The sequence below is a fragment of the Debaryomyces fabryi genome (assembly GCF_001447935.2).
Source record: "Debaryomyces fabryi strain CBS 789 chromosome Unknown contig00011, whole genome shotgun sequence".
In the NCBI taxonomy this organism is placed as follows: domain Eukaryota; kingdom Fungi; phylum Ascomycota; class Pichiomycetes; order Serinales; family Debaryomycetaceae; genus Debaryomyces; species Debaryomyces fabryi.
Genome location: NW_015385437.1, coordinates 1 through 22,151, shown reverse-complemented (window position 1 = coordinate 22,151; position 22,151 = coordinate 1). Strand labels below are relative to the sequence as shown.

The 22,151-nt window shown below is 35.4% G+C and overlaps 14 protein-coding genes across 14 annotated transcripts; 8 read left to right on the top strand and 6 right to left on the bottom strand.

Moving 5' to 3' along the window:
* Positions 1-480: 480 nt before the first annotated feature.
* Positions 481-1,932, top strand: AC631_00917 (sugar phosphate isomerase/epimerase family protein; the record flags this gene model as incomplete). Its single annotated transcript, XM_015609747.1, has 1 exon — positions 481-1,932. The coding sequence occupies one exon, from the start codon at positions 481-483 to the stop codon at positions 1,930-1,932; it is 1,452 nt and encodes a 483-aa protein (XP_015469381.1).
* A 354-nt stretch (positions 1,933-2,286) lies between these two features.
* AC631_00916 (inositol monophosphatase family protein) lies at positions 2,287-3,222 on the top strand (the record flags this gene model as incomplete). The annotated part of the gene is made up of 1 exon (XM_015609746.1): positions 2,287-3,222. One exon carries the CDS (start codon positions 2,287-2,289, stop codon positions 3,220-3,222), a length of 936 nt encoding a protein of 311 aa, XP_015469380.1.
* Positions 3,223-3,466: 244 nt separating this feature from the next.
* Positions 3,467-4,426, top strand: AC631_00915 (uncharacterized protein; the record flags this gene model as incomplete). Its single annotated transcript, XM_015609745.1, has 1 exon — positions 3,467-4,426. One exon carries the CDS (start codon positions 3,467-3,469, stop codon positions 4,424-4,426), a length of 960 nt encoding a protein of 319 aa, XP_015469379.1.
* A 447-nt stretch (positions 4,427-4,873) lies between these two features.
* AC631_00914 (uncharacterized protein) lies at positions 4,874-5,542 on the top strand (the record flags this gene model as incomplete). Its single annotated transcript, XM_015609744.1, has 1 exon — positions 4,874-5,542. One exon carries the CDS (start codon positions 4,874-4,876, stop codon positions 5,540-5,542), a length of 669 nt encoding a protein of 222 aa, XP_015469378.1.
* An 88-nt stretch (positions 5,543-5,630) lies between these two features.
* YAE1 (Yae1p) lies at positions 5,631-6,083 on the bottom strand (the record flags this gene model as incomplete). Its single annotated transcript, XM_015609743.1, has 1 exon — positions 5,631-6,083. The coding sequence occupies one exon, from the start codon at positions 6,081-6,083 to the stop codon at positions 5,631-5,633; it is 453 nt and encodes a 150-aa protein (XP_015469377.1).
* A 299-nt stretch (positions 6,084-6,382) lies between these two features.
* On the top strand, positions 6,383-7,438 carry AC631_00912 (uncharacterized protein; the record flags this gene model as incomplete). Its single annotated transcript, XM_015609742.1, has 1 exon — positions 6,383-7,438. One exon carries the CDS (start codon positions 6,383-6,385, stop codon positions 7,436-7,438), a length of 1,056 nt encoding a protein of 351 aa, XP_015469376.1.
* Positions 7,439-7,677: 239 nt separating this feature from the next.
* Positions 7,678-8,784, top strand: RFC2 (replication factor C subunit 2; the record flags this gene model as incomplete). Its single annotated transcript, XM_015609741.1, has 1 exon — positions 7,678-8,784. One exon carries the CDS (start codon positions 7,678-7,680, stop codon positions 8,782-8,784), a length of 1,107 nt encoding a protein of 368 aa, XP_015469375.1.
* An 82-nt stretch (positions 8,785-8,866) lies between these two features.
* AC631_00910 (uncharacterized protein) lies at positions 8,867-10,720 on the bottom strand (the record flags this gene model as incomplete). Its single annotated transcript, XM_015609740.1, has 1 exon — positions 8,867-10,720. The coding sequence occupies one exon, from the start codon at positions 10,718-10,720 to the stop codon at positions 8,867-8,869; it is 1,854 nt and encodes a 617-aa protein (XP_015469374.1).
* Positions 10,721-11,182: 462 nt separating this feature from the next.
* Positions 11,183-14,194, bottom strand: AC631_00909 (tyrosine/serine/threonine protein phosphatase; the record flags this gene model as incomplete). The annotated part of the gene is made up of 1 exon (XM_015609739.1): positions 11,183-14,194. One exon carries the CDS (start codon positions 14,192-14,194, stop codon positions 11,183-11,185), a length of 3,012 nt encoding a protein of 1,003 aa, XP_015469373.1.
* Positions 14,195-14,641: 447 nt separating this feature from the next.
* Positions 14,642-16,813, top strand: AC631_00908 (RNA-processing protein; the record flags this gene model as incomplete). Its single annotated transcript, XM_015609738.1, has 1 exon — positions 14,642-16,813. One exon carries the CDS (start codon positions 14,642-14,644, stop codon positions 16,811-16,813), a length of 2,172 nt encoding a protein of 723 aa, XP_015469372.1.
* Positions 16,814-16,873: 60 nt separating this feature from the next.
* On the bottom strand, positions 16,874-17,371 carry AC631_00907 (uncharacterized protein; the record flags this gene model as incomplete). Its single annotated transcript, XM_015609737.1, has 1 exon — positions 16,874-17,371. The coding sequence occupies one exon, from the start codon at positions 17,369-17,371 to the stop codon at positions 16,874-16,876; it is 498 nt and encodes a 165-aa protein (XP_015469371.1).
* A 213-nt stretch (positions 17,372-17,584) lies between these two features.
* KCH1 (Kch1p) lies at positions 17,585-19,282 on the top strand (the record flags this gene model as incomplete). The annotated part of the gene is made up of 1 exon (XM_015609736.1): positions 17,585-19,282. The coding sequence occupies one exon, from the start codon at positions 17,585-17,587 to the stop codon at positions 19,280-19,282; it is 1,698 nt and encodes a 565-aa protein (XP_015469370.1).
* Positions 19,283-19,430: 148 nt separating this feature from the next.
* On the bottom strand, positions 19,431-19,643 carry AC631_00905 (uncharacterized protein; the record flags this gene model as incomplete). Its single annotated transcript, XM_015609735.1, has 1 exon — positions 19,431-19,643. One exon carries the CDS (start codon positions 19,641-19,643, stop codon positions 19,431-19,433), a length of 213 nt encoding a protein of 70 aa, XP_015469369.1.
* Positions 19,644-20,235: 592 nt separating this feature from the next.
* On the bottom strand, positions 20,236-21,954 carry UTP18 (Utp18p; the record flags this gene model as incomplete). Its single annotated transcript, XM_015609734.1, has 1 exon — positions 20,236-21,954. The coding sequence occupies one exon, from the start codon at positions 21,952-21,954 to the stop codon at positions 20,236-20,238; it is 1,719 nt and encodes a 572-aa protein (XP_015469368.1).
* Positions 21,955-22,151: the final 197 nt, after the last annotated feature.

The window sequence follows — 22,151 nt, the reverse complement described above, 5'->3', positions numbered from 1 at the left end:
TAATATTGGTTATATCGATATATACTGTTACTAAGGTTTGGGACATAATTAAGGGAAAGCTAAGTATATTTTGGATCACGTGACATACACGCTAATTATGTCTCTAAATGTTTTACTGCTAGTACTTTTCTATGAAGTGGTTATAGCTCGTGGTGAAACACTCTAGATAGAGCCCCCAGAACTGCCATTGCACAAATATCTACAATCTACAAATAGAGGTCACGGGGTAATCATATTGCCAGAACATAAAATTCAGGCAAATAGAATCTTTCGATCTCATAGTTAAGAACGCCGAATGTTCTCGGAAAACTATTTATCCGGAAAGATGATAAGCTTATACCCAAAGTAAAAAGGGTATCTAATAGAAATAAATATTTATCCTGGACTGTGAAATGTATGTCCCGGTGTTAAGTTAAATAGGTAGGATAGCCCTGTTAAAAATCATCTAAAATATTATTTGAGCTATAATAATTTTGCAATATGAGTGATTATATTGGAAACCAACAGATACCCACACCTGGCACGAGCAAACCATCGACTCCAACTGAGATAAAAGCAAGCTTAAGTTTGGAACAACTTGATACACAGATAATTAGTGCAATTGTCCAGGATGAATTATCTATCGATGGAGCAAACAATTTACAAGCATTAAAGAGGTCTGTTCCATATAAAACATCTATGGCTACTATAACGTTCAATGGAACAATTTGGGAAAAGGTTGATGCCGTTGCAAGTGCAGGTTTTGATGGAATTGAAATCATGACGCCAGATTTGGATGAGATTACTCCTCAAGAGTTATATCAATACTGTCAATCTAAAAAACTTGAAATCACCGTATTACAACCATTCAGGGATTTAGAAGGGTATGATGATGAAAGTAAATTCCAAAAAAAACTTGAAGAATTGGAGCGCACATTCAAGGTGATGAAGGAACTCCATACGGACCTCTTGATGTGCTGTGCTAATTGTTTACCTGAATCTGAAATTTCGCTGGATGAATCTACAATCATTCAACAATTGACAGCAGCAGCAGACTTAGCTGCGAAATATAACATCCGTATTGCATACGAGAACTTGAGTTGGGCGACTCACATTTTCACATTGGATAAGTTGTGTCACATCGTGAGAAAGGTTAACAGACCAAACTTTGGGTTGTGCTTGGATACCTTCCACATCAACATTCACAACTCATCACTTGACCTTATTGATAACATGGGTGATAAAATCTTCTTTGTTCAATACTGTGATGCCCCAATTCTCAAATTAAACACCATAATAGAATATGCTAGAAACTATAGAGTTTTCCCAGGTCAAGGTGAGTATTCTAACATAGTGGGGATGCTTGCAAAGATTTACAACAATGGATACAGAGGATACTTATCTTTAGAAGTTTTCAATGCCTCATTCAGAGAACACACGGGGCGTTGTAAGCTTGTTGCAGACGATGCTTTAAGAGGATTACTATACTTACAAACGGTCTTCTGCAACCAATACTTAGGTAAACAGATACTTGCAAGTTTTAAAATCGAGTATGCCTCCATGAGCACCTCCATCACATCTGAATGTACTGGCCGTCCTTTCTCCTGGTCTGATTTAACTTTTCACATGGATCAGTCCTCCCAAGCACTCTTCAAACACAATTGCGAAACCCTAGGCTACTCGAACTACTACAACACCCAACCATCATCTTCCGACATCTCTGCTTCTATGTTGTCCCCATTACAATCATCATCTATTTCCAGAATCATATTAAAAGTCAATAATAGACTAGAATACAATAGACAATGCCTATTCATAAGGTCAGTATTTGGAATGTCCCATATACATAACGATCCGTACAATGCTGCTACCGATTTTGGTCTCCCCATCGTGTCTACTTTTGGCTACACTTCTGGCGGGTTAATCATTACATTGAGCCTCAACCAAGAATGATTGCATTGTACTATGGGAAAAACTATATACTTAGATAGAACTCCTTTTAACCCCCACGTATCCCCCAATACTACATAAATTTTAATAATAAATATTCCATAATAAATCTACGAATAGGAAGTTGCTCATCGTAAAACTAATAACCCACTACGGAATCCCCCATCTCATTTGACCGGCTTAACTTTTCTACGTTCTTTGCAGAATGCTTTTCCTAATGCACCCGAATGCCTCTGGATAAACCATTAACCAAAAACGAGGAGGAGAAATGGGCTCACACGACACTCCATAATGCTCTATCAACGGCTAAGATCTATTCAATATAAGGAGTGATCAGTACTTCTAATAGCATTAAAAATGGCAGATTCCAGTCAATTGGACCTCAAAGAAGTATATGAATTCGCCATTGATGTGGCAGAAAGAGCTGGTAAGATGTTGGTGGAAGCATCAAAAAATAGAACTGCAGATGAAAATATAAGATTGAAGAAGAATACCGTAGACATAGTCACAGAGACCGATGAAAGGGTAGAGAAGTTTATCAAACGTGAAATTAATGCTAAGTATCCACATCATAAGTTCATTGGAGAAGAAACATATTCCGCGGGGCAAACAAAGAAATATCTTGTCGATGATGATCCAACATGGATTGTAGATCCTTTAGATGGAACAGTGAATTACGTTCACTTATTTCCTATGATGTGTGTATCGATTGGTTTTGCTGTTGAAGGAAAAGCGGTTGTAGGTGTTGTGCATGCTCCATTTTTGAACCAGACGTATTCTGCATACCCAGGAGGTGGTGCATGGCTTAACAAGGAGGTTAAACTCCCATTACAGAATCTTCCATTGCCTGAAAATGCGCCAAAGGGATGTATATTCCTGTGTGAATGGGGAAAAGATAGAAGATATGCTCCAGGACTGAACCTTCAACGTAAGGTTGATTCGTTCATCAATATGGCTACTGATTATTGTCATGGAGTCAGAAGTTTGGGAAGCGCTAGTTTAGATTTGTGCTTTGTTGCAACTGGAGCATTCGACATTTGGTGGGAAGGTGGATGCTGGGAATGGGACGTGGCCGGCGCAGTGGCCATCTTAAATGAAGCAAAAGGTTTAATTACTACTGGAAATCCACCCGAAAACCCTGATGTAATTCCTGAGGTTGCATTGGGTTCAAGATTATACTTGGCTATAAGACCATGTCAAGGCACTGATGCTGAAACTCCTAGAGAAAGTCAGGAAAGAGTTGTTCGTCAAATATGGAAAAGAGTAAATACTTTGGACTATGTTCGTCCATAATAATATTTTAATCATGCATACGTAGATGTCATATATAATATATAACATATATACCAATTAATTCATCACTGATAGTATCAATTGCATTATTGTATGGGTTTATTGATTGTAGAACATTTTCAATTTTGTCTGATTGATCGAGAATAATTCAGAGCGAAATCAGGGCGAATTCAAATACGTATCCCCTTATTTTGATATTATATTTGATATAAGCATACTGAAGTATAATACTCATATATATAGCATGAGTGGCAGTGTGTTCAGTTCAGGAGACCCATGGGAGAATGGATGGGCATCTAATGACAATGATAATATAAGGTCACCTACTATTCCAGGTTTTGATTCAGGAAGTACATATTTAACGTCATCACAATTGCTCAGTCATGAACATAAAGGAGATTCAGATATTTCAGGAGAATTCCCAGCATCTTATGGCAAAGTGTATTCTGAATTATCCGAAGAGATATCTACAGTGACTGATTTGGAAAGATTAGTGGTTAATAAATTAGTGGATGCTGGCTATTTAACAAACTATCAAAGTTCAAAAATATTAAATACATTATATGATCATGCCATCTTACCACCATCTGAAAAAGCCAATTTTGAAAGAACTTTAGGGCTCATTGCATTGGAATTGGATGCAGCTGGAACTGGCGAATACGTAACCTTACAAATGAGACTCAATAATTTGCCTGAATTATCTGACAAAGTAGTTCATTTACTTATAAATAAAGGCGACAATATAGGGACTAAAGATATTACAGATCCATTGGGTGCTCAATTAGCAAACACCGGATTAACCGAAAATGATGGGAATGAATGGCATACGGCTGCATCAGAGCAAAAAGCAGGCGGCCAAGCAAGTATTTTATCGGATCCTATACTCACCGATCATACTGCTGTACAGAAAAGTCATCTAGAAGGTGGAGACCAACAACCTATTGACCATTCGCATATTACCAAATATATCAACGATATAAGAGATACCTTTACGCCATTAGTTGATACCAAGGAAACCATCAAAATAAAGGAAGTACCTGAAAAGGAAGGATTGGTTTTTAAGCACATAAATTACATTATATCCCATGATCTAAACTTGGGTATGCATGGGCCAGCAGGAATGAAGAAAGTTATCAGAAGATATTCTGACTTCGTATGGTATGTAATTGAGTTTGATTTTTGTCAGCACATTGTACTAACTTAATTAGGTTATTGGAATACTTATTGAAAAAGTACCCATTTAGGGTCATTCCTGGATTACCCCCTAAGAAATTTTCTGGTATGTAATTTTAATTTCTTATTTGTTTTCAAGACTTCATTTACTAATCATTTACAATTAGTAGGATCTTCCCCGGATTCTCAATTTCTACAAAGACGCCGTCGGGGTCTTTACAGGTTTTTAAATCAGATTGTTAAGCATCCCATTTTGAGACAAGATGCTTTAGTGGTTACGTTTTTGAGTGTTCCCACTGATTTAAATACATGGAAAAAGCAAGCCAAAATTGACTATTCTTTGGAATTTAAAGGTCGTAAGATCCTGACTGAGTTTATTAATTCTATTTGGCCAACCATTGGTGAAGAATTTCTTAATAATTGGAAAAATGCCGAGAATAATGTTACAAAACTAATCGAATTGTGGACCAAAATTGTCATGTTGGTCGAAAGATATGAGAAAAGGCAACAACAGGTTGCATATGATAACGGAAAATTCGTTGAAATGATTAAGGGATTTCTGCTTTTAAATGGATCTCTTTATCCTCATTCGGAAGAGGATAGCAGTATAATTGGTAACAATAATAAAGATGATATGAATTCTATTAATGACTCTTTGGATCGTGTGTCAGGGTTTTTTAATAAGTCGAGTCAAGTACTTATCGATGAAAGCTACGCCATCAATACATCAGTGCTAGAAAAGTTCAAAAATTACCTTGATTATTTATATTCATTACAAGAATTATTTGAAAGATCCAGGAAATTACTGGCTAATAATATTACGCAATTGCAAATCAGAATCCATGATAATGAGCAAAAATACAATAAATTAAGTAGCGATGACGCTGACATTAAAGGAAGCGAGCTAGCTAAATTAAGACAGGTCATAATTAATGACAAGCAAGAAATATTTCAGCAACTAAACAAAGACTGGCTAATCAAGGATTGTGTCTTGGAAGAATACTTGATGTTTCAAGAGACGCAATATTTGATTAGTGAAATGTGGGTCGAATGGTGCAAAGGTAGATACAAATTCCAAGATAAAATATTTGAATTGCATGATAACTTAAATAATGAAGTTGTCAATGATATGCCTCTATCGAGGTAACATTGTATATTACGTAAATTATCTTTCTCATAGTATCCCCATAATATATCATTTATATGAAATGTATGTTTGGACAGTTTTACTTCGTCTACAAATTCTGCACAACATTTTGCCACTTGGCAATCAATTCATGCTCAGAGTTGCTCTTCAACTCCAACTCTTCGTCGAAGTATTTCTTGTGCAACACCTGCGAAATATTAAGTTCGGCTTTAGCCTTTTCGAATAGTTCTTCATCATTAGAAGAAATCAATGATCCCAATATGTTCCCCACGATAATACCTAATTCCGCACCTTTTGGAAACAGGTCGTCAAATCCATCTTGAAGGCTTGATTCTTTGGCGTTAGTGATACCATCTAAGTATCCCTGTTTTGAATGCATTCTTTTGATATCTGCAGTCGTATTATCTAGCTCTTCTATGTCATCATCACCCCATACATCATCAATGTCATTGGTTTGATTTTCGGCTGTTTCTCTTTTATCAGAATTTTCCATGTCTACCTTACCAGCACAAGAACAGTCCCCATTGCATTTAGAAGACATATCTAACTAATTTGGACTGTTATATTGCAACTTTGGAAGTCTTACTATACACTTTAATCAAATGTCGCATGTCGTTCAAAATAAATTTTTCAATACACAAACGTTTGGTTAGTCACTTCGGTTAGCAAACATATATAATATTTATCAGTATAATTTAAGTACGATAAACCATCATTAAATAATAATAAACTAGTATAAGGTGCTGGTAACCTGAAAAACAACACTTCCTTTTGAATTATTAGAATTCTTATTTTTAAACGATCCTTCAATCAATACAAGCATTGCCAAAAGGAAATACAATGACCGAAAATATAATCACTCAGGTATCCCAAGACTCGTACCCACCTGTTCCGCAACAAGCATATGAGGAAGGGGATAACATAGACTACGACTCTACTATACATTTGAATATTAGAGGTACAAAATTCACAATAACCAGAGATGAATTAATGAGCTTACCGGAGAGCATATTATTATGTTTATTCCCCAATGGTGTATTTTTGGATGAATATGGCCAAGTAATTACAAATTTGACAGAGGAAGATATCGTGTATGTTAATTTTGAGCCTGATTGCTTTCAATATATTATTGACACTTTTGGCCAGGCTCAGCGTGATTTACAGGAAATGCCCCCTGTATCGCCTCAAGTTAGTGGTTTCGGACGCTTTTCACAGCAGGATACAGGAGCCAATGTGCTACAAAGTAAGCCTGCAATTATAGTCTTGAGAGAAGATCTTGACTACTATGTTATTCCCCCAATTGCAGGTCTTAACGCAGAGCAAATAAGACACATCAAATTACAAGTATCGGCAATTTTGACAAAAAATAAGATGATATTTAGTGGTTTAGGCTACGACCCATCGCTTTCTCCTTCTATAGAGCAAAACTTGGGTCCTGCTGAACAGCATTTGTTCGACATGTTATGTTCTAGTGGATTCGAGCCAACCGGAAAATGGGGCAGTAGGTCGCCAGAACCTAGTAAATGTGTTATTCTGTCTTTGCTGTTGGTTCGTTTGAGACCAGATGAGCCCGAAGTCCCCGAGTCACCATCATTGGATCCAATACCATCTGAAGCTTCTCTTGCTTCAAGAAAGTCAAGGTCTCGTATCGCAAACTTAGCTTCCAGCGCATCGCGGGCTGCTTCCAGATCATTATCCAGGACCAGAAAGAATACAAACTCGAATCAAACTAAACTTTTATTGTTTTGGAGAAAGCCAGCTAGAAAATGCTGGTGGTCGAATGAAACTATAGATGTTGATGTAACAAACATTTTGCCTAACCAAAAGGTTATGACAGTTAAAGCACACATTAGAAGAGTCTGGACTTTGGAATTATCGGTTATTGGTGTTCAATAATCTGCTTCCCATCTTTTTAATCTACTAATATATATTTATATACCGTATATCATCATTCCAGCTCTGCATTAATCGCTATCTCTAATATTAATAATACATAATTCGATAAATTCATTCTTTTAATATGTATTATTTTTACGTGTATAATTTATACGCGTTAAAAGTAATTTTAAAAACTCAGGTTGTTTAGCATACTAATAGACACATTAATATACAATTTAATCAATTAGACAGTAAGAATGACTTCTATGTTGATGGGTAAGGCCCAGAGAACTGAAATGTATGAGCAAGAAAGGTTGCACCATACTCCTTGGGTTGAAAAGTACCGTCCAAAAAATTTAGATGATGTTGCATCGCAAGACCATGCTGTTAAGATTTTGAAGAAGACACTTCAATCGGCCAATTTGCCACATATGTTGTTCTATGGTCCACCAGGTACAGGTAAGACATCTACAATATTAGCTCTTTCCAAGCAATTGTATGGGCCTCATTTGTATAAATCGAGAGTGCTAGAATTGAATGCATCTGACGAGAGAGGTATTTCAATTGTAAGACAAAAAATAAAGAATTTTGCTAGATTAACAATATCCAATCCTTCCAAAGAAGATTTGGAAAACTACCCATGTCCACCGTACAAAATTATTATCCTTGATGAAGCAGATTCAATGACGAATGATGCACAATCAGCATTAAGAAGAACTATGGAGAATTATTCTGGTGTGACCAGATTCTGTCTTATTTGTAACTATATCACACGTATAATTGATCCTCTTGCATCCAGGTGCTCTAAATTCAGATTCAGATTGTTAAATAATAACAATGCTTTGAACCGTTTAAAATATATAGTGGATCAAGAAGATATTACTTTGGATAACGAAGATGTCCTCGAAGAAGTGTTGAAAATTTCTAATGGTGACTTAAGAAAAGCCATTACATACTTGCAATCTGCAGCTAGACTACATGCCTCGTTTAATAATAGAGTTGATGAAAATGGTGACGTCGAAATGGTTGATGCTGAAGCGAAAAGTAAAATTACTAAAGATTCTATACAAGAAATCGCAGGCGTATTACCAGAAGCTTCGTTAGACCAAGTTCTAAGTGCCATTAAGTCCTTGGATACAAAGGCCATATTACAAAAAGTCGAGGAGATAGTCTTACAAGGTTGGAGCGCCCAGCAGATCGTAGATCAGTTGCATGACAAATTCATATTGGACGATTCGATGAATTCATCAACTAAAAATAAAATTGCAAAGATATTATTCGAAACTGACAGAAAATTAAATAATGGTACCGATGAACATATTCAATTATTGAACTTATGCTTACAAATAAAAAAAGTTTTATAATTACACTTATTTTATATAGTAGATACTAAATATCGATATTTACGCGTACTGTAGAATAAAAAGTGCAACATTTTGGTTTCACCTACCTGCGTGGCGAAGGCTGATTTCTTTGGTCAAACCCACCAGACTGTTGTAAAGGTGGCATACCCATTCCTGGTGGTGGTGGTGGCATTCCTGGTGGGAACCCCATGTAATGGGGATTTCCAGGAGGTGGTGGCATTGGACCATTACGCCCATTGGAAAATTGGGACGGCATCGGCATTCCCGGTGGAGGCATAAACCCCGGTGGGAACATTTTAGGAGGAGGTACCATATTTGGAGGGTACTGAAGATGAGGGGGTGGTGGAGCGTTAGAGCCATTAGCACCAGTTGCTGGTGCCCCACGTGAATCGTTAGGTCCATTAACACCAGGAGGACCGTTTGGTCCCCCATGAAACTGTCTCATCCATGGAGGCATTTGCTGTGGGGGCATCTGTTGAGGAGGTACCTGCTGTCGATTCATTTGTTGACCTGGAGGTAAGTTCATGTTTTGTTGTTTTGGACCAGGAATTTGTTGTGGTTGCATCTGAGGTTGAACATTTGAAGTTAATGGAGATTGCTTAATATCAGGCGAAGAAATTTTAGCTTTTTGCTGTCCTTGGATAGTGCTTGCAAATAAATTTGGACTTGATGTGTTACTTCCATTGGGTCCTTCTTTTTTATTTAATAAAGACATAAAGAAACTGTCATTGCTAATCGGTTGTCCTGGTATTTGGTTCTTGGACTCTTGTAAAATTTCCTTCTGTGGAGATATTTGAGGTGGCAAAGAATGTGGTAAAGACTGAGGTGAAGCTTGATTACTTTCATTTGGATTATTCATCATAGATAAAAACCTTGAATAACCTTGGTCACCCTTACCAGGTAATATGTGCGATTGAGAAAGACCCCTACCTTGAGTGTGATGCTGAACTGGCAAATTGTGCGATTGACCTTGATCTGGCCTGCTTAATGGAGGGTGATTCTCTGTCGATGGAGCATTAAAAAACGAAGAAAATCTCGAGCTCTTAGCAGAAGGCTCTGAATTTGCAACAGTAGGTGTAGATACTCCCGAGCTTGGGGCTTTTAAAGATGAAGCAGTAGAATCAACTGATTGAGTTTTTGGCTTGACAAAAGAAAAAAAGTAATCTACTTCATTACCGCTCTTCTCTGCGTTTAAATCAGCACTCTCCTCCACTATTTCACCATTTCTACGCCTCTCCTCGGACCTCATGTTACTTTTCCATTTCTCAAAGTCTTCGACTGTCTGACCCATATTAAGATTTAATTCATCGTTCAAGTCAGCACTTTCCCATTCTGGTTCAATTTCTTCCGTAGGTTCTCCTAATAATTGAGAAATTTTGTCTTCGGATAATGAATCCAAATCAGCAGTTTTTAGGAATCCTGGTTTACGTTCCCAGTTAGAAGCAGAATCTTGACGTTTTTTATTGGAAGTATTTTTATTTTTATTATTACCATGTTTTGAGTTGTGGCCATAATCTTTGGCTCCATTAGAAGTATTTTGTGACTTAGACTTAGCTCTCCAGAAGGTTTTGTCTGGTAATTCGTTTGTTTCTCTATAATCTTTTACGAATGGCAGGTTTCTTAACTCAAATAGAATCTCAATTGAATATACACGCTCAAAGCTTTTCTTTGATAATTTTGATATGGTAGGTAACGGGGTTTTTGGACTATTGCTGCTTGATCTTGGTTCAAATTCTGGTGTCGACTCTTCAGCAGCTTTTGCAATGGCTGAGTCTAATAGTTTGGATAATGCACTTCCAGGTTCAACTGATCCACTAGATGTTGCTTGGTTCGATGCAGGTGACGATTTATCGTTGTTTGATCCATCTTCTTTGAGAACTTGTATTATCGATGGGTCGCTCAATAATGGATTCGAAGCTGTTTGGTCGGATGACATATTACAAAATATATTATGCACTTATATTGGGACAATTGTAATTCTTGAGTTGATTACTTCGATATGAATAAAAGATTCAAATATGATTTATAGTCGATTTAACTGTAATGCAATTTCTTATTGCTTTATATGATAACTTATAAAATTGTTTGCCCTCTATTCTCCTTTCAAGATGTAGCTAATATTAAGATAAATAATTTAAACAAGTTATGAACCTTTAAGCAGGTTAATGAATCTTTTCTGTACAATTGAGTAATAAACTGTTAATTTATCGTCAAAAACTCTGATGAATAGTACTATCAAACCGGCTAATTATTGGAATTATCTAAGGATCGTAAGTTGACCGATCAAAAATTTTAGTGTGCGGGTAAATACCATAATGCTCTACAAACTACCATACAAATGTAAAACCTACTACATAAAATTAGGATAAAAAGATAAGATAGAAAGAATGTGTATTAGCTACTTCACTAAATAAGGTAGATTTAAGTTCATTATTTCACGACACATAACAAACCAATCTATTTCACGTAGCGTATCTTGAGTGTTTTCGACATTAGTATCAGATTCATTATTCTGTAGCATTTTTCTCTTCTCTTCCTCTTCCCATTTGAATAACTCATACATAAACCGTAAGTTTGGTTGAACTATGATATTCAATCGGCGAACTCTCACATAAAGGTATGCTTTTGGCAAAGAAATATTTAATCTCTTCATCACTTCTGCAATGACCACAGTGGCTGATCTGGAAACACCAACACGACAATGGACCAAGATTTTAGTTTTTCCATTTGACTTTTTGTATTCATTATCAATATACCTGAGAATACTTGGTAAAGAAGCTGATAGTTCATCGATGCCGTCATCTTGTAAGTTATTAACCTTCAATACGGTATCAACGCAGCAACCGTTGGACTGAGAATTCGATGGTGTGATGTTATACTTCTCAATATTTCCACCATCCAATTCATCTATAGAGACATTATTATTCTTTTGAAACCTATATCCATTAAGCCAGTACAACGGTTCGCCAACAGATATGACTTTCTTAATTCCCAACTTCGAAAGTAAGGGTAAGCTGTTTGCGTGCTTTAAAGATCCCAAATATAAATATGGTAAGATTCGTGAAGGTATTGAACCTTCAACATCCTTCACCCAGTCCGTAGGGGAGCAGAACTCATCATCCCAATCTGAATCATCATCGCCCTCATCTGAAGTAGAATCCGAGTCTGAATCATTCACGATATAACCTAATCTTAGGTTACTGGCAATCGGTTGGTTAGGTCTAGATCTTTGAGGTAAAAATAATTCATTAAGTTCTTGATTCGTTATAGTTTCTAACTCCCGCCAATTTATGGAACTTCCTAATGAATGAGGGGAGAATTTGTTTAAAATAGTTTGTAATTTCTTCAATATTGTTACATCCGTGTTAAAAATATAAAACGGCCTGCCGTAATCTAAGTGCAAATCGAGTATTGCCTGGTCTAGCTCAATATTTTTGGAATACATTAAATAGCACAAGACCAATAATGACAGCTCTGTATATCCATCAGAGCAATAAATTAATGAGCTCAAAACATCTGTATCATATGAGGTTGATGATGAGTATAAGTAAAGTAATTTGCAAGTATTCACAATCGACATCAACGCATCTTTGCGACAATCCCCTAGTCCTATTGACCCTGAAGGTGGGAACTCTAAGGTATGAAACTCTTGATCTATTGAGTGATGAGTAGAAATAGTATATTTAAATAGCAACGAGGAAAGTGTTGGTAGGTCTGGAAACGAAGCATCATTATGACAGTGGATAAATAAGCGCCAATTAGCCTTTGGTTTTGGCAAATAAGAAAAAATGTCATTGGATTTAGTTGTGTCTTTTGTGATTATTGAATTATTAGGATCACAATATATATCCTTAGCAGCGCCTGAAGTATCAAAAATAACTTCTAAACTCTCTGAACTTCTCAGTAATTGAAATAACATTATTTGATGGTCCCATATGTTACCAACCCATACATTCTTATTTATTTTCGTAGCAGCCGACATTCTTGTGGTCTCAATTTTTTCCTTAATTTGATAATCATTATCCCATATGGACAAGGTATTAGATTTAAACGCGTCCAATTTGAAGTTTAATTGCGTTTTTTTGTTTGAATCTAGAGAAGATGCTAGAAGAGCATTATTAGGCTTGAATGTAAACAATCCTTCAAATTTTGTGTACTCCATTTCGTTCAGTATTATATTGTCTATGAATTGTACGTCATCAGGAACGAAAACTTTATATGTCGACTCTTTTTGACCATCTCGGTAAGCACTATATATTTGAGTTAGCCACATGATTCGGGAAATAGCACCACAACGACAACCATCAGTACTATGATCTTTATGGAAACAGTAAACAACAAAGTCAGAGCAAATGGCCAGCTTAGCGACTTGAATATGAAAATTCCTCAACGAGACACCTGAATCTGGGTCCAAATCAAGAAAGAATGGGAGATGGCCAATGCTCATGCAATCTCCACAAAATATCTTTAGTAACTCGTCTAAAGTTTTCTTGTCCTCGTCGATAAATATCTTATTAACAATGTCCAATATTAAGTCTGAAACCTCTGCTTTCGAGATATCAATAGGCTGTAATATTTCATTAAGTTTAACCGTATTTTTAAGCAATGGCATTCCTGATAAACTATCAGACGAGGAGTTGATACACATTAGAAACCTTGCACTTGATGGCCTGGCCTGATCAAAACTACCCAATGAATATCCATTTTGTTGACTAATAAAATATTGCCTTTGAGCAAAATTCTCCTTGTGAATTCCATGGAGCCATGGAAACATTTCCTTAGTAGGTGGAAGTGGTCTATTGAAGTACCAATTAAACACATATTGCAATTGCCCGTATGTAATAGATTTAATCAGAATTTTGGTATGTATCCCCTCAAGAAGCTGTACCTTCCTTAAGTCCTCCTTATAAAATTTGGAACCACTATCTAGTGGAGATAAACCTACTTCAGACTCATAACTCTTCATGTACTCTTGGTCTGATTCCACATTCAATTTGGTGGTTTTTGTCCCTATTATTCCGTCACACACTTCACAGTTTTCGTCCACAACACTACAATTATCCGAATCTATAACGTCCTCATGCTCATTAGCTTTCTGTATATTATTTCCTTTAGTATTAAGTGTCTGAAGCCTAGCCTTGAATCTATCCCTTTCGTATAAAAGATCGTTAGATGCAGATGATGATCGCTTACTCATCCGTGCCAATGCCGGCACTGGCTTGTTCTCCATCGATACTGCCCTGGTCTTATATTCGTTCTTATTACTCGATATTTCATTATTCTTGCCCATTGGACTCATATCTTTATTCTCTATCCGAATCAATCTGGGAAGTTGTGGTATCTCCGGTGGTGTGGAGTTAGTGGTTTGTGGCTGAATAGGAATAGCTGAAGGTAATCCCGTTGAAGTCATAGCAACAACCTCAAATTCTTAGTAGTAGTCTTTATCTGAGTTGAATCAGCCGAAGCACGATAAGCTAACACTACTATCAAAATTCTCGTTTATCAAGAGATTAATAGCCTTATCTAACGGTTATATAAATTTTTTTGGTAATGATTGTATATAAGATGAAAATAGAATATCCGGGTAACCATCAAATAATTTGGTGAAGAAACTAGCCATCAAGAAAATGTTTAGACCGTTAACAGTAAACAGGCAAGTTAATACAACCACATCTGCAGTTAATTGATAGATTAATATCAAGTAGACGATCTCTGAGTTACGTTCTATAACATTTTTTCTTTTTTAGACGATTTTTCCGAAATTGCAGGCAATAAATTTTCTTTTTCACGCTTAGCACAGAACAGTAGCTGACGAGGCAATTGTTGATTTAGGGAAAAAAACACGAAGATAAAGAATATGACGAGTACACCTAGTAATGCAATCATTGAACAATTGAATCAAGCCCGTAATTTGGCATTTTCAAGTAAAGAAACATTTCCACAGGTGTTAAGACAAATCTTGCCCTTTGCAAGCAATCCAGATATACAGATTCAAAGATGGTGTTCTAAGTTTTTTAAGGAATCATTTTTGGCTGATGAAACAGTGTTAAGCAAGGCCGATAAAGTTGATTTGGCAATAGACTCGATCGATAGTTTAATAGTTTTGACAGATATTCGAGATGCGGATATATTTAGAGAATGCATTGATACGTCGATAGTAATATTCAGGTTAGTATATCGCTACGTTGCTGAAAACGATGGATGTGGTGACGTATGGCAAAAATTGAATGAATTGAAGAATAAATTAACAAACAAGTTTCAGAGCACATTTCCTCTCACGCCGTCTGACGACGAAGAACACGACATGGTACGCAGCATAGATTCTAAGTTGGAAACTTTAAAATTTGTGATGCTAGTGATTGACTATCAATCCAAATCCCCTTCCAATATAACCAGCTTTTCTTTGTCACAAGTCCAACCAAATCATACGCTCATCAAACAGTCAATAGAGGCAGAAGCATATGCCCTAGTGGACGTAGTGTTGAAAGTTCTTACCAACGATATACTCATACCTCCAATGGTCAGTGCAGTATTTAACCATTTTTCAGTTCTAGCAAGAAGAAAACCCCAGTTTATCTCAAAAATGTTGAATGTTATAGAAAATTTTGACACCAATACAAAATTACAGTCAAATTATCAAACTGTTGACGAGTACAAGCTATCTAAGAAATATGTTGATAGATGTATGAGAATTTTCTTAAACCATTTATTGAGAAACCAGCTAGTACCTTCTAATTACACCTCATCATTAAACAAAAAATTAACTCTCTTGGTAAATCGTGGTGACGAGATTAGAAAGAAAAACGTATTACTGCCATCACCAGAAGATTCAAACATCAAAAAACGTAAATTTGACGGATTTGTTAATCCTTCGAAAAGGTGCAAAACAAACGACTACAAAAGCTTGTATTGCCTAACTGACTCAACCAACGAGTTAAATAATTTTGATCTTTCAACATTACCACAGAACATGTTGATATCAATGGCATTAGCATCTCTTAATAAGGTAAGCAGTAATAAGTTAACCAAAGCGTTGGATATTATCGGTGAGAGATATAAGTATGCGGTGGCTAACTTTGCGCCTATCGAGATTAAGAATGAACAGGAAAGAGAATATGATGACGAAGATAATGATAATGGTGATGACTATGGCCCGGAAACGAACTACACCTTACCACCACCAAAGGACCTTTCTTATCAAGACAAAAAAGAACATATCAATTTGATTATTAAAAACTTTTTCAAATTGGCAGACAAAAATGTATCTAATGTCGAAGAAAAACAAGAATTAGGAGGTAAAGATACTGTGAACAAAGAATTAACAAAGATTGCTATCAAAGCATGGAAAAAAGATTCGTGGTTCTTATTATTGACAAGATTAGCCACTCGTGGTATGAGGACAGTTGATTCTACAAAGTCAGTTCTAGATTCAGAAAATGCTAATGATGTAAGCACTGATGTTGCTCAAAATGAAGAATTGAGTGATATAATAAGACAATCTATCTTTGACCATTTCCTTGATAATGTTCACGCAAGGATAGACTTGATCATCCAATGGCTTAATGAAGAGTGGTACAGTGAGAAGGTTTTTAATGAGGACATGTTGCACAAACAATTAACAGAAAAATATATGAAAGAATACGAATCAAATCCTATTGAAAATGATGCAGTTAGTGAAAGAGTTAATAAGGAAATTGATGCTATAGAAGTTCCAACTCCAACTTACAATAAATGGACTGGTAAAGTTTTAGACTCTTTAATTCCATTTTTGGAACCAAATGATAAAAAAATCTTTATCAGATTATTATCTGACTTGCCTTACTTAGATGAAGATTTGGTCTCGAGAATTAAATCATTGTGTTTTGATCCAGTTAGATCTAAGATCGGATTTTTATCACTACAATTCTTAATCATGTACAGACCTCCCGTAAAACTGGCATGCATAAATATTCTTGAAAACCTCTCAAACAGTGATCAAGAGGATCTTAAAGAAGAGGCGACTAAATTGTTGAAAAAATATGAACAATAGTTACCCCAGTGTATATAATCGTTTGTCATATGTATAGAATCTACGATTCCTATTAATAAATTATTTTTTATTTCTCAGTGTTTTTGGCTTGTGTACCTTACTCCCCTTGTGTAATTCGTGTAGTTTCGCTTCATTGGCCTGACCTAATTTGATAATATTCGATAATTGATGCAGTCGTATGTTTGAAAGTTGTTTCAAAGGCTGATTGGATTTCAGTTGACCTTCATACTTCTCTTGGTTTTTCGTATTTTCCTCATAGAATTCACTTGTGTTGAATTCCGTCATTTTTGGTTTAATCAACTCAGATTTGTCTAAATCCTTTTTCGTATCTTGTGAGTCTTTTACATCTATCTCATCATTTGCATCAGAAGTTTCTCCATCATTTCTTTCTGGATTATTTTCCCGAAAATCTATTTGTAATGGTTGTTGTAGTATGATTTTATTTTTCTTATATTTTTCGTTATTAAACACTTTCAATGACTTCAATTGGGTCACATCAGTATTTTTTGCACTATTGTCGCTATCATTTTCACTTGAGTATCCTTGTATATTATCCATCTTGCATGGTGTTGTGGCGTAGCGATTTGTAAAGAAAATGTTTAAAAATAACTAATTTTTCTCAGACACATTCCATCTAGAATTACACGATAGTCAAACAGATTTTCACGATTGCCGTACACTAATAGCTATATATGTTCATATTGACTAAAAATTGAAATTTATAACTATTACGACTAGTATTACAAGGACTACAAGTCAAAATTGTTAAAAATGGGTCAAAATGATTCTAATTACGTCCAAGGTCATTTTGATCCACATAAAGAGATCGATAAATATGACTTAGATGATTCTACATTTGATTTAATAAATATAGACAAGTTTCATAATACAAAGGCGTCTACAGTATTTTCGTTTATGTTTATTTGGATATTAATGATGCTATCATGGGTTTTGCTTGCGGTCGATATCTATACGTGCTTGAATATATTGGTGTTTCATAGGTGGTCCAATGACGACTACAAGCCATACGCGTATTCCGTAGCTAAATGGATATTTACGGGGTGTATTATATTTCAATTTTTATTGCTAATTTACCATTGGATTTGGGCGATTCATACGTTTCGTACCAAGAATATTGCACTTACTTATGTGAACTGGATTGCCCGTTTGCTTTACATTATCAGGTCGTATAATTATCACTGCTTGTTTCACCAAATCGAACAGGACAATTTCTTTGATTGGGCTTGCTTTCTAAGCTACGATGAGTTGGACCATGCTCTACAAATCCTAGTAGCTGATACACCAAGACAAGTTATCAATATCTTAACCTTACGATACTATGCGACAGACGGTGATATACTGAACGATATTATCCGGAACATTAAAAAAATAGCCACTAGCAATTTAAGATTGTCGATTATTTTATCATTCATGTGTCTCTCGTTTGCCATTTGGTCCATTTTCTTTTTCAAGTTTTTGTTAGGGATGATTTTGTACATTCCCGTAATGGTTAAATTGCGTAAAAGGAACTATAAATCATTGAAAAAGTACTGTTGTGATGTGGTGAATGAAAATGTAAGGGTCTTGGTGCTTAAGAATCATAAGTCAAAGAAGACGTTACTTGAAGAAGGTATTGTGGATATCAAAGATATTAATACAAACCCCTTACTTTCATCTTCGACTACTACTTTTGACTTTGATTATAAACCTGAAGATATGAGTCGAACTGCTGGCCATCAAAATTCGAGAAATATACCTGTACCTTCGGCTATACACGAAGTAAATTCTGGTTATCGTTACAATGATAATTATAAATTATTCAATAAAGGCGCTACACATACATATGAATCTTTGCCGCTTGATGACCTTTCTTCACAATACCATGTCGTCAGGCCTTCAGTCCCCCAATCGTATATTCCATCAAATCTTCAAAGAGCATATAATACCAACGATTCCAACTACTCTTTTACAAACCCATTTGATGATAATAATAAGATGACAAGCAGAGATAATTTGATATTTACTAGATCTGCAAATGCACCAAGTAGAAAGAAACCACCTACGGAAAAGGACCCATTTGATGACGACGCAGCTATAAGTTTGAACGATTCATTTGATAAGTCGCAGCCATTAGCGCAAAGGAGGTCTTCCAACAGTTCGCTAACTGATACGTCTTATCATCCATCTAGAACGACTGGAAAACAACAGTCTCAGTCTTCTTTAGGCTACTATAGTCCAGCAAAATCTGAGTTAGAACCATATTCGATAACTCATTCGAACTCAACACACATACCGTATCCATTAAGAGGTGTTTCAATGTATGGCCCTGATTCGGAACATGAAGAAAGTAGTGATAGAGATAACGATAAATTCGAAAAAGTGTCATCCAGTTCAGAAACTGGATACCAAGTAGAGTCAAGATCAAGTACAGATGATGACACCAACTTTGCATATAATACGCACCATTAGCTTTCCTGGTGTCATTTTACTGAGGAAGGTTTGCATTTAAATATATATTTTATTAATTATATCTCATTTGTAAATTAGAATTAAGTATGTACAAGAATTCCCACCTTTAACCATTATAAACTATATTCTTCGTTAACTCTTTCTTAGTTCAAGACGAATTTTTCTTGTCTTCATATTCTTTCTTCAACTTAGCTAATTCATCATCAGCAATTGGAGGAATTGGAATATCACTAAATTCATCTTTACTCAAAACATTAAATGTGTACCAATAAACACCTATTGGGATCGAAGAAACCACGAACAAACTAATCATATTTCTAACAAAATATGGTGCTCTAACTCTCAACAAAGCTGGAGTCATTTCAAATGTCTTTGGATCACGGTAACGATTATGTCCCTTTCTATTGGTAAGTTAGTATTTAATTCCTCTAAGAATTTTTTTATTGCATTATAACTTACGGTTTACCTAAAACAGCCATTTTAATTAATATGTTAATGAAGTTTAATGAAGTTTTATCTAAGGTAACAGTTTAATATGGATTCTTATTATGAGGAAACTGAAATAGATTTTTCGTGGCACGATAAAATGGCAGATTTCAACACGTGATAATGGTTATACTAGACAGTTAAGCCAATACTTCCTTTGGTTGTTGATTAGACTTTAAGTGATTGCTTAAATACAGTTAGACGACTATCCAGGAGACTATGCAATTATATTGTAACATTTTGTTTATATATTAGATAGGTTTTGAATCCTAAAAGTGCACAATAGAATTGCTGCAAAATATCCTAATAGTTACAAAGGAGTAGAGGCATTCTGAAGAATTGTTGTACTGTTGGGGTCATTTAATATAATTCAAACTGATATAGTTGTTTTTGTACGGTTTTAAAAAATTGTTTAAATGCAGAGTGTTCTATTAATTTAATTAATTTACAAAAAATTACGTAAAAGCCTAATAATGATTAAGTCTCCATAATGTAACTTTACCACCTTCGTTACCAATAGCCAACATTTCATTGTTTGGGGAAAAGGTGACAGCTGTAACCCTACCTAAAGGAGTACCACTAGTAGGCCAATTGGAATACACCGAACAAGATGGTAAATGGACTAATCTTAACGCATCTCTTTTAGCTCTAGAAGCAACACATAATATCTGGCCATCAGGAGTAAAGCTTAAGGAAGAAATAGACGTAACCAAGTTCTCGACAGTTTTTATAGGCTTAGGATTACTTCCATCCTTGAAAGAATTACGGTCGTATATGTTGACAATACCATTATTAGTACCAATTGCCAACCAACGATTTTTAGGGCCACCAAGTTTAATTTTTGTTATACCAGTACCACTATCATCTTGCCATCTTCTTATGATTTTATTATGATGTCTTGGTTCTTTCTTTGATTCGGATTTTGATGTGTTATCATTAGATAATTCAAATTCCCAAACTTCACCGGCAGAATTGATAACAATTATAAACGATTCATCATTAGCAAATTCAAAGTCCACAATAGTTCCTTCAATCTTGAAGCCCTTAATCCACTGACCTGTCAAACCATTCAATATATTACACCAACCACTGCTACCAGTAAGACCGATATAAGTACCTTTTGCAGAAATTTTAAAGTATTCCATCGATCTTTGAAATTGCTCATGACCATACATACGAGAAATTTTCTCTACTTCACCTGTATTAAGGTCCCATTTGTTCATGTAGCGTCTTCTTCCACCAGCAAAGATTAAATTTTTATTATCTTTCGATGGAAATGGTGAAAAGTAACAGGATGAAATTGGTGAATTACGCAAATGTAATGTTGTAACTACGTTGTTTATCTTACCATCAATATGGTAAATACGTAACGTTCTATCAAAACCACCGGTTAATAGTAATGGGTGAGAGTGATGGAACGATAATGATTGGATAGCTGCTTTGGAAGGTTTTGAATGGTTAGCATCTTTAAGTCTTGTGATAGAAATTTTATTTGGTGATATTAATTTTAATTGCTTTGTAATAATAAATTGCTGAGTAGATGATAAAAGTTTCAAAACAGCATTGTTATCGTTATTCGAAGCCTCTGTTATTTCCTCATCTTCGTTGTCGATGACTTCAGCATCTGAATCTTCTTCTTCCATATCATTCTCCTCTTGTTGTAGTTTATCAACCCATTCAGGTTTAGGGTAAATTTTTTCAAATTGAGATCTCAATCTTGTTATATAAGACTTACCATTTATAACGGAATCTGTTTCAACTTTCCTTAATTTTTTCATTTTATCAGAAGAAAGTAACGAGATGTTTAATCTTTCATCGTCACTATCTTCCCATGCAATTTCTGAATCATTATCGTCTTCGTCTTCTTCTTCTATTTCTTCATCTGATTGTGAGTCTTGGTCGATATCCATCGCATCTTTATCCCCTTGTGCATCATTAGTACCATCATCGATGTAAAACAATTGATCATCTTGCACATCTTCTAAATCGTCATCACTGTCAGATGATTCACCCGACTCATTGTTGCCCTCATCTTGTTCATCAGAAGAATAATCATACAAATTATCAAGTTTTCTCAAGTTAGTTTCAAAGCCTTGTAAATCTCCAAACACCAACTTTTCTAACAATATTTCTTCTTCATCCTTAGGAGGGATCAGAACTTCATCTCCATTCCTATTCTTAGACATCTTGTTCGAATTGCTCATGATAAATTGAAATGATCTGATTACAGTAAATATTTATGTCTGCTCATCTTAACAAAAAAAATTTCACTACACAAAAATCACGTTTTACATTTTGGTAACATTTTGTACTAAAAATCTATTAGGATTTTGCATCAATATGTACATAGATAGATATAGATAGACTGATATATATATATAAT